The 15,436-nt window shown below is 38.4% G+C and overlaps 1 protein-coding gene across 3 annotated transcripts in view; it reads left to right on the top strand.

Moving 5' to 3' along the window:
• The window catches only part of LOC131683563 (protein slit), a 566,205-nt gene that overhangs the window by 529,133 nt on the left and 21,636 nt on the right, over positions 1-15,436 (top strand). For all 3 annotated transcript variants that reach the window (XM_058965640.1, XM_058965639.1, XM_058965638.1), the window contains 2 exons: positions 9,341-9,484; positions 9,563-9,798. In XM_058965640.1, the coding sequence (XP_058821623.1) occupies positions 9,341-9,484; positions 9,563-9,798 (380 nt within the window). The remainder of the gene's footprint in view (positions 1-9,340; positions 9,485-9,562; positions 9,799-15,436) is intronic.

Here is a 15,436-nt window from a genome sequence, read left to right as displayed (position 1 = left end):
TGCTTGTTCGCCGAGCATTATGCCCCGTTGTTGCGGTGCATTCTGCCCCGTTGTTGTGGTCTGTGGTGCATGTTGCCCCGCTTATTTTCCAAAAGGTAATTTTTAATGATTTTGAAGAATTGAATTACTTTTATGTTTTTTAATATTTTGCAAAGCGTTATGATTGTGATTACAGAGGAAAATGTTGGCAAAACGATATAATTAATTAAATTCTCCCAATAGATGTTCTATAGTTGAGTTATGATCATCTTTCCTTAGGGGGTGCGTTTTACCCCATCTTCCCCTCTATATCCAAAGCAATTTTAATTGGAATGCTTCTAGTTGATCAAATTGTTGTTCCATGTATTCTGTTACAGGTTAATGTCAATACCCGATTAGAATGAAATAACAACTTTATAACAGAATGCAATTTTCGTAACATATTGTGTTATAAATTTGGTCTCGTTAAGTTAAGTAGTTAAAATGACAGAAAATTATAACAAGTAACAAAGCGAGACATAGTTTTGAAATCTTTTTGTTATGTTTTCTGATCGGGTATGTCTCCTAGACGTTTAAGATCTTGGTAGTTCTTGAGAATTGACTTTCAACGTCCTGAGTATTGCCAATACGAACCTGATGGGGATGTGTGATATATTTAATAGCTGATTTATGTGGTATTTGGATAAGATGTTTTTGAAATCTTACAGAAAAATTAAATTAATATTCATCCATTAATGGGCTTCTCCCTACAAAAAAAGAAACATCACGAGCCCAACACAAATTGAATTTCGTTGAATCCATTTCGTTAGCAACTGTCACCAACTTAGTGCCAGTTAAACGATAAATCAAAAATACCGCCAAATTGGCCTAATTAAGCACTATGTGCAAACGGTTCACACTACTTATTTAAACCCCTAAAACTACAAGTTGACTGCGTACGCGTACAAGGCAATCGATTTACCAACTACGCTACGCCCACCCCCTGTCATTCATTCATCCTTTTTCGGATTGGAAAATTTCCAACGCTATGTGCGGGGATGGGATTCGAACACAAGCGTACTGCCTACAAGGTAATAGACTGCATTAAATTTTTTACTATATTTGCTCAGTATTTAAATAGCCCATTAGATCAACCTAATCAATAAGGTATCAAATATGCTAGAAAATACGCAATATTGGCCAGAATGAACTAAGAAACAATATTGAAGATATTGTTTTGACCCGTCTAATGAGTATCTGTCACTCAGCACCAGAGAGACGCTAAATCCAGAATCATGACGCATCGTAACTTTCTTCAATGCTTTATTATTCCTTAGAAACTAAAAACTTGATATGGGTCATTCGTACTTCAACGAACTGGTTCTGAAAAGGGAATCAGTGTACGGAAGTTTTAAAGAAACGATAGAGTAGAGTGGTCAAGTGGTCAGTTATTTTGGCGAGCTCGTGCGATGGTATTTTTGCACTGATTTTGACAAACAAGCACTTGTTGAAAAGTTCTACAGCAATAATGATTTCATGCCTGGCTGAATATTTTTTAAGGTAAATCCAATAAGGCAAAGGCACTGTATTCGATGTTTTATAATCTAGGGGTACCATAGGTTAAATAAAACAATGTACACGCCTAGAAAATCAGCGGTTCAACTTTTCTTTGAAGAGTATGAATACTGCAGATTAATGCAATCCATTGACGTCATGAAGATAAGAAATGAGGAAGTGGCAAATGATGTGAAAAATCATGAAACCGCGGATGGAAATGTTGAAAAAATATGTATTTTCAGCAGCTTCGTCTGGCGTTATACTTACGAATGACTTTTTCGGTGTCGTCGTCGTTACCAGAGTATGGAATTGAAGTTGTGCATTTCAACTCACGTGGTTACCTAGCTGTGTGACGATCACGTTTGCGCTTCGAAGCATTTTATTTGATTCTTTTTCCTTCCCTTTTTCGATCATCTGCTTCAACAAAACCTTAAAAGATTATATTGTTAACTCACGCGAAATATCTGATGTGCTTTCATTGATGACGAGCACTCACACGAGCACGTATTGTTTCGAGCAAAACCTTGAATTGCTTAGAGTCTGATCGAATACTGGATCCATCTTGAACAGAAGCCATTGCGTTCTTTATGTTCTCTTCACTTCGTTTTGGCGTTTTTCGCACGAAATTACGCGCAATTCTCCTGTCAAAATAATTTAAATTTACATTATAGTAGTGGCCTGTAGTGTCCCTAAACGGCTAACCTATCGTGCGCCTAAGCGTATGTTCCGTGGTGATGTCCGTATTTGGTCCAAAAACAAAAATATCGAAACACCAACTCAAAATCCGTGTTCAGCATTAATTTTTACGAAAAGAAAAAACTCATTTGATATTTTTTATATTGATTAAATGTACTATACTGACGACGAACGGTAATGTGTTTTCGCAGAACAACACGCGAAAACATAAATGACGCCATAACTAATACAGCTAATCCACGGTAACAGCCGAAATGACGTCAACGATGTTCTCCAACGCGTATCTGATTCACGCAGCACGAGCGACCTCTGCAATAGCATAGTAAAGATAATGCCCTCTACCTATATTACCCCCATACCTATATTACCCCCATACCTATTTGACCCCATTCTACTCTAGTTGTCAAGTGTCTTCAATGCGAATGAGCTCAGAACATAAATCGGGCAAAATCTTTAAAACTCGAAATCACGAAACTGCCTTATTTGAGTACTCTGTATTCAATTTCGGCATATATGATATAATAAAAATGATTTTGAATTGATTATAAATAAAGAAATATCCTACCAATACGGAATTTTTTTATTGCTTGGGCTTTCTTTTATTATACTGGTTTACTGGTTACTGCAATTGAACAGTAATGGAAATTGTATTTCTTGTTCGCAATTCTAGCAGCTAGTTTTCTTACATTGACAGGATCGAAGCTGTGCAAGCCAGTAGTTCTGCTCTAAGGTTTTGAACGTGGCGTTACCGGGTGGAGCTGCCACCTTATGTCAATCGTTGTCTATTTTTAGACAACGGCTAAAAGACGAAGTAGGGGAAGATGGGGTAAAACGCACCCCCGGGGCAAAATGTACCCTTTGCTTATATCGAAAACTGCTGAAAATTTGTAGAAAAGGGTAACACCAGTCGGAAGTCCGTCATAATAAACATACACTGTCAAAGTTTGATAACCGTACATCAATAGCAGCTCGAGAAATAAACAAGAAACAATAACGTACTCTTCTCATGTGGCTCGTGCAACAAGAATTTTCAGCTTTTATAAATGCTGTTTTACTATTATATCAGTGCATTCCAGTTCTATTTATACCGTAGCTCATTATTCTGTTGTACTATATATGAAAATCTACCACATAATTCACTTTTTGCTAAATTTATATCTCTGCTCCATTGGGGGCAAAATGCCCTCTTCTTTTATTTTGCTGGTTTTTTAATCGAAAACAGAAAAATCATTCTGAAAACCTACTAATTGCATACCCTTAGGCTATTTAATGGCACACTTTTGTTAAATCCCGTCAGAAAACAACACTACTTGCTTGTTCGCCGAGCATTATGCCCCGTTGTTGCGGTGCATTCTGCCCCGTTGTTGTGGTCTGTGGTGCATGTTGCCCCGCTTATTTTTCAAAAGGTAATTTTTAATGATTTTGAAGAATTGAATTACTTTTATGTTTTTTAATATTTTGCAAAGCGTTATGATTGTGATTACAGAGGAAAATGTTGGCAAAACGATATAATTAATTAAATTCTCCCAATAGATGTTCTATAGTTGAGTTATGATCAGCTTTCCTTAGGGGGTGCGTTTTACCCCATCTTCCCCTCTATATCCAAAGCAATTTTAATTGGAATGCTTCTAGTTGATCAAATTGTTGTTCCATGTATTCTGTTACAGGTTAATGTCAATACCCGATTAGAATGAAATAACAACTTTATAACAGAATGCAATTTTCGTAACATATTGTGTTATAAATTTGGTCTCGTTAAGTTAAGTAGTTAAAATGACAGAAAATTATAACAAGTAACAAAGCGAGACATAGTTTTGAAATCTTTTTGTTATGTTTTCTGATCGGGTATGTCTCCTAGACGTTTAAGATCTTGGTAGTTCTTGAGAATTGACTTTCAACGTCCTGAGTATTGCCAATACGAACCTGATGGGGATGTGTGATATATTTAATAGCTGATTTATGTGGTATGTAAGATGTTTTTGAAATCTTACAGAAAAATTAAATTAATATTCATCCATTAATGGGCTTCTCCCTACAAAAAAAGAAACATCACGAGCCCAACACAAATTGAATTTCGTTGAATCCATTTCGTTAGCAACTGTCACCAACTTAGTGCCAGTTAAACGATAAATCAAAAATACCGCCAAATTGGCCTAATTAAGCACTATGTGCAAACGGTTCACACTACTTATTTAAACCCCTAAAACTACAAGTTGACTCCGAGTGATGAATCGGGAAGCAAACACGAGTCCAATACGTGGGAGATGTGCTTAAAGCGCTTAATTATTCTAAGGTTTCGTCGATAACTTCTGGATCATCGAATCCTGGCTATTCGGCCATCTATGTAAGTTGTCTTTCAATGTCACCTTCTTGCACCGAGCAGCCTAGATATGTCGTGTAGTGTCGGTAGTGGTTGTTTTAACCGACTAAGAATTACACTACCGTCCACATGTTCCGGATGTACAAATCCACAAAACAGGGAACTCCGAAAATTTTTCTCCGAAGATCGGCATTATTTTGACGAATTTTTGTTGGCTGGGCGTTTGGTGAGGCTTTCCGCTGATGGTAGTTCAGCAAAGTTTTGCTGGATCTCAATTATAAAATTTCGATGTGTACCGACGAACCTGCCCAGAGACCGTGTGGCATTCGGCAAAGAAGTGAGCCACTGCACTCCTGTTGCCATATCGTAGTAGACGACTTGATAAGAGGAGTCCCTAAGTCAAGGTGTACCTCCCTGCAGAGAGGCTTGAAGGAATAAAGAAGGATATGGAAAGAGCTTGGAGCCGGCGTCAGTAAATATGTTCTTAACTGTCTCTTCCACACACACTTTCCAAATTGTATTGAACAGGAGCTGAAGAAAATTTACAGTTCTCATTTTGGTGATTCGGAATCGTAGGTGTTAGTACGAACATTGGTTCCCACTGAATCGTACAAGTGGACAGAGAACTATTTTGCTTTGGAGCGAATAATCGATCATCACATCAGGAACGTTAGCTTAGTTGAATATCCACTGCACAAATTGTATCGGTGTGAGAAATACACGATCACTCAGCTTCACTGTTGTTTACAACATTGAAAAGGTCTTCTCTCTCAAGCATTTTAGCTTGGATGTATTCCTATATATTGAAAGTGCTTTTGACAATATGTCCTTCCAATCTATTCTGGAAATGGCGTGCTGTCATGGAGTATCTGCATGGAATTCGGGTTGGATAAACACAATGCTTAGTAACCTGCGGCTGTTCTCAGGGTGGCGTTCTATCATCTTTGCTATGGAACCTGACTGTCGACGGCTCGTTGAGGAAACTTAATGAGTTTGGATTTCTAGCCTACAGGTTTACTGACGATTTCCAAGTACTAATTACTGGACTTTGTATTGGAACAATCTTTAACTTATTGCAATAAGTATTAAGAACTGTCGAGCAGTGGTTTCGACAAATCAATTAATTCAATGATTCTTTTCGCAAAGAAGCGTATTATAAACGGTGTACATTACAGTGGCTCGCGGTTGAATGGGAAAACTTCAAAATGATTTAAACTAGCGGGCACAGCACTTTTTGAGTTCCTTTTGTGGTCCCAAAAGCCTGTAACGTAACGTAAATGCAAAATAATTGATTTCTCTATATAAAATCCTATACAAACTTTGAACGCAATGCGCAAACCCGGGAAGCAACCGACCACTCCCAAACTTTGCAAAGGCATTTGGGACCACAAAAGGAACTCAAAAGTGCTGTGCTGAAAAATGTCCCATTCGAGCCACTCTAGTGTACATCGCTTGCAGTTCTTTAATTCCAAACTGAACTGGTCTGCTCATATACAGGTCAAGAAAGCATGTATGGTAGACCGGCAACAATTTTGACTTTTTTTGGAATACTGTTAATTCAAATGGTAATTGGATGCACAGATCATACGCTAAATTTGAGCTTTTCCAATAGCTCTAGTTTACCCGCAAGAAGTTTCAAGTTTCTATAGTAATATATATGGAAACTCGGAAATAAAAACTTAAAATCCAATAAAAAAATTCCACAGTAATTCTGCATACCTCAAAATTTATGGTCGCGTAGCTTATTTTATAACGAACAGCTTTGTTGAAGACTGCATATTGGGGGTTCCCCGATAAAGTCATTTATCTTTGAAGACCAACGGATTTTTTTGAAAATTCCTATTTCAAGAATGTGCGAGAAAGAGAGGCAACACATAACTTTATATAACAATATCCTTTTACCGCAAAATCGGATCAATTTGCAGTCTTCGGCAATGTTGATCCTTATACCTTAAGCAATATATCTGCAAATTTTGAGATGCACTGAGATGACACTGGCATTAAATTCATTGTTTCTATTGCCTATTTTTCATATATTTCCACATACAAACTTTTAAACTCTTGTGAGTGAACTAGAGTTTTTGGAAAAAGCTCATATTTGATAAATGCTATGTGAAGTCAATTACCGTTTGATTTAGCAGTGCTCTGAAAAAGAGTCAAAACTGTTGCCGGTCTAATGTACGGCCTTCTGGCAGTGCAGACGGACTTTTGGAAAGACATGGGGTCTCAAACCCCGATTCTTCTATTGGATTTATACGACAATTATATGTCCAGCACTGTCATACGGATGCCTTTTGTGGAGGTGAAGGGGAGAGGTGATGACAGTCCAGTCAAAACTAAATCATCTGCAAAGAATGGCGGTTACGGTGTTCATTGGTGCTTTCACCACCACCATTACACATATGACCAAGGATGCAAAATGCCTACCTTTTCTGCGGCTGTAATTTTTCTGCCTACATTCTCATTTCTCTTTCGACGCTGCTGTCGTTCGCTGGTGCAGGACGCCCAGCGCTGTACGGCAGTCTGTAAGCGAAGCAGTAACATGACAAAAAAATACTGTCCCCAGTACAGCCACCAAACGCGAGCGGTACAGCTTCTCTTTCCTTATTTTCAACTTTTAAATTTTTTAATCTATTCAATACTTTTAATCACAAACGACGACAATTAATGCGGTTCGTTTACGCCACGACCGGCATCAACGCTTTCGTGTGCGGGCCTCTCCCTTTGACTATGCAGAGAAAAGTGTTCAAAGCGAGAGAACAAACGCCACACTCTCACCGAGCAGTCGGAGTACAGCAGCAAAACAAAAATGTATTCTACTGCTGTACGGAAAAAATGTACTAGGTTTGGCTACCGTTCTGGCAAGAGCTGTAGTGATGCGTCGCTGTAGCGGGCTGTACGGCTTGTGCAAATGTAAATATACCGAAAAAATGTAGTTTATCGGTACCGTTGGCATCCCTGCATATGACTTCGTTCGATAAATAATCCTTCGAAAGATGCAATCGCCGCGAGGAAAGAAAGATTTCTTTTTCTCTGCGATTAATACTGAATGCATACGTTTGCAATACAGTTTTTTCCTGCTAACAAAAGGATCTCTAAAACAGCAATTCCCCCTCTCCAGTACACTCAAATTTTTTTTGCGCGGTTTTTTTTTTGCGCGGGTTTTTTACGCGGTTTTTTTAGGCGGATTTTGAAATTTACGCGGTTTTCATTTACGCGGTTTGTGAAATTTACGCGGTTTTCATTTACGCGGTTTTTGAAATTTACGCGGTTTTCATTTACGCGGATTTTGGAATTTACGCGGTATCCATCAATGAGGTTACCTTTATCGCGGATTCTTCAATTTAAGTGGTCTTCATTTACGCGGATTTTGAAATTTAGGCGGTTTTCATTTACGCGGATTTTGAAATTTACGCGGTTTTCATTTACGCGGATTTTGAAATTTACGCGGTTTTCATTTACGCGGCTCGTATCCCCCGCGTAAAAAAACCTGAGTGTATATCCTCACACGTTAAACTTTCTTTGTTGACAACGCGCTTCTATCTCAACGTCCCCAGCGGGTATGTAGACTTTATAGTCCCGCTTAGTTCGCTGCAAGTAATCTCGTTTGTAAGCTAATAACTAGCTATCACTATCCTGTGTTTGTTCGGGTGGACATTTGCTATTTCGGTCAAACATTTTCTCAGATTCTTTCAAATCGTTAACAAACTCCAAAAAAATCTTACAAAGGGATCAGCCGACAGTATGCATTTACAGAGTACTTAATGGACCTATTCCTTCGATATCATCCAATGTGCGCCAATCGTTTCGAATTAGGTTTTGAACGGTAACGGGTTCGATTTCTTTTAACCTTTGTCGATGATAACAATCGGTATTTTTTCGCATAATCACGGCTTGAAAGATCCCGTAAAGGCATGATCTTTTCACGAGCGTAGTATTTTTTTTATGAATTGCTTGAATTTCGGCAAGTATTTGTCAGTGTAGGCATCTGCGTCGTCCGCTATAGTTTTAGACGAATCAGAGACACTGAAACATTCTACTCTGAAATGGTTGCCCACACCATAAACTTCGGCTCAATTTGTCGGTATGTTTAACATCGTCTGGTGTTGCTGCAATGTTGTCAGCGTAATAGCCATCGAATCCACTTACTTCATGGTGCGAAAATGTAAAGTACAATTTTTCATCCATTGTGATGAATTTCCCATTCGCAAAGTGTTTACGGTTAGGTATACGTCACAAAATTGGTATTTTTCGAGTTTTTCGCTGTATATTTTGGTGCTAGCTTCTATTTATGATAAATTACATTTTTCTCTATTCAAAATCCAGTGAACTGTTGAGCTTGTAATATTAAATGTTCGTGCTGCATTTTATGCAAATGCAAATTTCTGAACATATTTGTCACTAATTTGAATTGGATAGCTTTTTTGCACGCTTAGTGTATATATTTTGAATATTTCCAAGAGTTAAAGCAAATTGTTGTTTAGTTTATATATTGTTATTTTACTTTTTATTGCTATTGTCTTATATACATAGGATTTATATGGGGCAAACAACTATTCAATGATAGTTGACTCTTCTATCCTTCCATGAACATTATGCATGCAAGAAGTATACAAAACTTTCTAACAAACTCAATACTACACACCCAACTTTATAATTGTTATGGTCCCGACTCACAACAAAATTATCGATTGTCAACATTAGAGTACTCAAACGACATGGAGTAGCACTTGTTAATATTAGTGTCGATCTCAGAACCGAGTAAATAACGGTATTTAAACACATTTTCTTCTCATTCTTTGTTTGCAGAGACCTTTCCCATAATGTCCTCTCAGCTGTCCCGAAGCGAGCCTTTAAAGGTGCCACTTCGCTGCGGAGCCTACAGTTGGACAACAACCAAATCACCTGCCTGGATGAGCAAGCGGTCAAGGGTTTGGCGGAGCTTGAAATCCTGTAAGTCTTTTCGATCCGTTCACACAGACATCACAGTTCTCTAACCTTTTGGTATCCGCTTGCAAACCTACTCAACAGGACCCTGAATAACAACAACATCACCACGTTGCCACGCGATATGTTCACCGGAATGCCCCGGCTGCGTGCGTTGCGTCTTTCGGAAAATCCATTCGCGTGCGATTGTCATCTGTCATGGTTGGCACGTTATCTGAAAAATGCACCGCGGCTTGCTCCGTACACGCGATGCCACTCACCCAGTCAGCTAAAGGGACAGAACGTGGCCGATTTGCACGACCAGGAGTTCAAGTGCTCAGGTAGGTTGAGGACGGATGGCGCTGTCCGACTTGATCGGTAATAAAAAATCTAGTTGACCTTCAATTTATATCAACAAATTACTTCATTCAATGATTTGAGCTATGTTAGAATCTTTGAAAACTTTTGATAAAATTTGGAGATTTATAACTAAATGGATTCATTAATAATCAAATTTCTTATCATCATTTAAATATTCTTAATTTTTCGTGTCATATGGACATGAACTGATTTTAATAGACTCACATTTATAACTTTATAAAAAACTGAATAAACAAAAAGCTACCGACAGAACGATCGAAAATGAACTGGATAACAGACTGACTGACACTCTGGTTTAAAGTGTATCCACTATTCATTCGGGGTGCGACTTTTTTTTGTTATTCCCATTCGCACACTCAATATCTATTGTTTGTTATTGTTGGTTTAGCACTTGATAAACATTCAGGCCGCATAATATCCATATTTTTTTTCCTCTACACGGATCGAAACCGGAGTACCTATCACGGTAAAAACGTGTTCGGGAAAGATTTTTCACCACTCTCGTTCACTGATGGCTCGTGTGACCGCATGTTCCACTTGTTCCGGCTGACTGGACTTTGCTTCCCAGCACCGGCGCGGCGGGGGTCACCACGCAGGCTCTTTCGCAACAAGCGAGAAACAGATCGATCGTGCAATAATTTTCCATCCGGATATGTACGTGACACTCATGAATATGCAAATGTTAATTTATTTTCTCCCATAACCAGAAGGACTCACTGGGTTCTGGCGGTCTACCGTTACCCACCTGTCCGCCTTTCTTCCGTCGTCACTGTGGTGATTCCGGTCCCGGTATTGGTTCTGGATTTCTTTTTTGATTTTTTACTTGTTTTGCCCGTCACGTCCTGTTCGATCAATAAAATAAAATTACCGGGAAAATTGCGCCACTGTTTGTGCACGAAACACTCTGATCTCGATAGGCACTCCGAGCATCACGCACATGTGCCGCCACAGAACGCGGTGATAGAGATGGCAAGTTAATGATTTTCGTTTTTTTACCCAAATAATTTACTAGCATCGTGTTGTTAGCGTGTGGAAAATTGCTCTGGTTTAATTTCCCATCATGTGTGGAGATTATGTGATGTTTACAACAAGTTTACCGAGAGGTTTTTATGTGATCTATTAACTATTAACAGTACGGGATTTACAGTCCATTTGTCTAGTTGGTTTAACGATTAAATATTTTAGTTATATAATTTTTGCATCTCACATAGAAAAAGGTTTTTATACTGAATAAGAATATCCATTGTAAGATTAAACATATTAGGTAGCCATTGAAAGAATTTAAATAAAGTGGCAGTTTTCAACACTGTCGATTGAAGACGATAGTACAAATGCAGTCAGTGCTGTTAATTGACTTGCCATAAAATTAGTTTCAATTCAAACACAACAAAGATTAAATTGGCGATATCGAGTTTATAAGATCTTTCTCATACGTTTGGTGCGTACAATACAGATCTCGAAATAAAGTTTTCTTAAATAAGTTGTTGTGCAGCAAGTAGTTACAGTAGTTACATTTTGAATATCTTAAAACTTGTAGATTACAATTTTGATTTTTTTTAAATGATCTAAGACGAAAAGTTGTACTGCTATCTTAAAACTAGAAATACAAATCTATCTGCAAAAGCGGGGAAGGCAATAGTCTTTTATGAGAGGTTTTACAGCTAGTTTAAAACTGGGATTACAATATTCATATACACTTAGTTTTTTTTTACCCGGGGGGATACAGGCCGCGCAAATGAAAACCGCGTAAATTTCAAAATGCGCGTAAATGAAAACCGCGTAAATTTCAAAATCCGCGTAAATGAAACCCGCGTAAATTTCAAAATCCGCGTAAATGAAGACCGTGTAAATTTAAGAATCCGCGTTAATGGGAACCTCGTTAATGGATACCGCATAAATTAAAAAATCCGCGTGAATGAAACCGCCGTAATTTCAAAAACCGCGCAAATTTCAAAATTCGCGTAAATGAAAAGTTTTAAAATCCGCCAAAAAACGCTTTAAAAAATACCGCGCAAAACACCGCGTAAAAAACCTGAGTGTATAACAAAGAATACAATATACAGATATACAAGAGGAGAAGCAATTGTCTTTTTTATAAAAAAAAACATTACAGCTATCTTAAAGCTTGGAGTACAATTCAACAAACAAGGGATTCCTAAAATCGAAAAATTAACAGGGGTATGCTATATAGGGGTATCTATCGTTTTTATAAAGTTATAAATAAGGGACATATTGAGGAGATCGCGAGTTGCCAGCATATCCCGAACTAGAACATTGGGTGGTCTACCTCGGGTCTGAAGGGAACCCTTTAGCTGAGACAATACCTGGCGAATACCCAGACAACCTGCTCGATGTCGTGATAGCCATCATCACGAGCGCACAGACTACTCTTTGCAAGCCCAATACGTCGCAAATGCGCATCCAACGTGTATTGATACCTTTGAGATAATAGAACGTAGCTCCTCATTGCTCCACGAGATTTGCCAGCTGTTGAGTGTCCTCTGACGACAAATACTACAAAATTCATATACGAGAATTTTTTTTTTTTTGGTTCATCGCACGAAGAGTCTCGATAGAGCGGAGGCTGTCCGAAATGATGAAGTTGTTATCTATGGGCAACCCAGGGACAACTTGACAGATAGTGCTTGTTTCATATATGTACCACCGATTTGATAGTGGCGCTAGTATGCCTTCTCTGCACGAGTACCACCAACAACGAAACGAAAAAGTTTCAAGAGAAAAGCGTGTTTCGTTACGTGTGTTATGTACGCCGTCAATGCGGCAAGAACAACGTTTAGAAAAAGCGTATTCCAAAATGTGGATAAATAAAAATATTATTAGAGAATAAATGTATCCACAACTGGAAATCGTCAGCAATGTTACATAAATCTTATTATAAATTTAGCTGCAAGTCGTAGTTTATAGCAACCGGCTTAACTCCTTCCTAAAAATGTTTTAGTTTTCTTGTTGTGTGAAGTTTGTAGTCGGTAAATCATTGGTGCTTTTTTCTCGAGAAATATAAATGAAAAAAAAAATTGGCCAATGAAAGTAAATCACCAAGCTTAACAATTCGTGAACTTACGACATCTTGTTTCAAGTGCATTAAGAACGTCAAGAATTCTAGTATAAAATAAACAATATATGTAGGATTTTCTACCTATTTAGCAAAGTGGATTTTAAATAGAATTTATGTGCTTCTATCGGAATTCTGGCAGCAAACCGGTAGTGCTCGGTTTCAGCAAGAATGCTGCCAGGAATGTACAATTTAGTTCGACTCCTGCCAGAGTTTTGTTCGACTTTTGCAATTATTCTGTCCGGCAGATATTGTGATGGTTTTGGTACGGATCCCTTCAGAACTATTCTGGCAATTTACTCCAGTCTGATTGAAGCCTAACGGAACGGCATCTACCGGAGGATTTCATGCCTGGGGAAATGTTGATTCGATCCGGAAGATTTTCGGGAATTGCAATATAAGTGGAAGAAAATCGAATTTGTTTTATTTTGGATTTTTTAAATTCAAATGAAATCTATGTTTCTGTTTAGGTATAGCGGAATGAGAACAGCTTCTAATTTGAACAGAGAAATAAATTTGATGATAGAAATGCTTAAATTGTTTATTTTTTGCAGATATGGAAAATAATATATAGGATGTGCCTTTTTCACATTTTGCTCCATTCGAGCCACCATGACATCACCATATCACCACAAAATTTGCTTATGAGTTCAATATATGGGAGCTGTCAAGTTGTCCCCGGGCTGTCTATGGGCAATGTGTCGATGATCCCAAGGATATATCGTATAGCAGCTAATTCTGTTACATAAATTGAAACAGGATCATTGAAAGTGACGTTATGACAGTGGATACATTTAATAGTAGTTACCACCTTTTTCATTTATGGCTTAGCGGAAATTAACGGTGTTCACAACTCCCCATGGTCCAGAAATCCCCACGGTCCCCTACTGTTTTGGTTACGCAAGCGTCGAACCGTACCCCAAGGAGTGCCCATCGCGGTTTTTCTCGTTAACCCGTCGACGAACTGGCGCCAATAACTGCGTTTTTTTATGTATTTCTTTAGATTCTTCATTCACGTGTCTAATGACGCGTACTATCGATAGCTAGCGGGTAGTCCATCGTCCCGGAAAGCCTTATGCGCTGTAAACTTCCCCGCGTACAGGTCGGTGTTCATGCCGGGTACCGGTTCAGTCTGAGCACTGTCGAGAATCAAGCCAGCCAAAAACCTGTACTCTTTCTGTGGAGGAAGCTCTTGATTGGATTCAATTTTATCAGATATCGCAGTCGCGTAGCTCTTCCAATCAATACTAGACATTGATGGTTTCCGATGGTCTTGAACCGTTAGCAATTGAAATCACGATAGGAAAATGGTCGCTACCGTGGGGATCAGAGATCACCTTCGACATGCAATCTAACTGTAGCGATGTCGAGCATAGCGATTATTCCAACGCGCGTGCGCGTGTTGATGGTGTAGGGATCCGTGTCTTTTTTCCCGTGTTTAAGATGGTCATGTTGAAATTGTCGCAAAGATCTTGTATAATTTTTTTTATTATATTTGACACAGCTCAATGCGTTAGCACAACTGAGCCGTAGATCCTTCGTGTTTTTACAAAATGTAAAAATTGAAAAAAAATAATATCGTTACAGCCTGTTCGTCGGATCTTGTTGACGCATCTTACTGCTGCATGTTGATATCCTTTTCCTTGGTGGTGAAACATTAGTTGCGTTATCTGCCGCACCTTGGTGGTCATTCGGTACGTCTTCTCTCGCGTTTTCGTTCACGTCCATGTCATCATCGGTACTGCATTCATGATGCTCCCGGTTGGATGTTCTTATTTGTTGTTTGTGCTTACAGGTCGCTGTTGTAAATCTTTCTTCATCAGTATTTGATTCCTTATTGGTGCATCTATTTTCGTTTCCAGGCATACACTATGATGTACCGAAAGAACAGATGTCCTGAAAAAACATCAATGCGTTATACATCCCAATAATTCCTTCAATGTTGGCATAGAGAGTTAACAGTATAATATGAGTCATGTTTAAAATTTCAGTTCCATATTTCGCACATTATCGTTCTTTTTTCACCTGTAGTTATAATCCATGCATATAGTGCCACCTAGCGGTAAAACGTGAAGTGGATTTTCTCCATGTGAATCGTCTAAAAATCCCATTAAAACTTCAAGCCTGTCGATCTGGTAGCTAGACTTTTCCGATTTGGTTCAAATTTTAAGCACACACTCCTGGTGGGACTAGGCATCGACTCAAAGGTGAGCTGATCGAGTTTTCAAAGATTCATTTTTGTTGATGGCAGTCGACTAGTACAATAGTTGAAGAGTCCTTAAAAATAATTTTTAAGAAATTTTTGAGCTATCGTTATCAAACAAAACACCCATTTTGAAATATCCATTTTAAGGGACATACGTTCATGTGCTTTTCGTCTTATATTTTTGTAATCCGAATGGGATACTGTCGTAAGTAAAAACACTTAATTGGACACGCTAATATCGATTTGAAAAATTGCTCAATTTTTTAATTTTTCTAGTCTAAACGTCTGTTATTTGTGGTTAAATATGCATATTTCAGAT

This window comes from Topomyia yanbarensis, chromosome 2 (genome assembly GCF_030247195.1).
Source record: "Topomyia yanbarensis strain Yona2022 chromosome 2, ASM3024719v1, whole genome shotgun sequence".
In the NCBI taxonomy this organism is placed as follows: Eukaryota; Metazoa; Arthropoda; class Insecta; order Diptera; family Culicidae; genus Topomyia; species Topomyia yanbarensis.
Note: the sequence above shows the minus strand (reverse complement) of the source record. Positions and strands in the feature narration are given on the sequence as shown.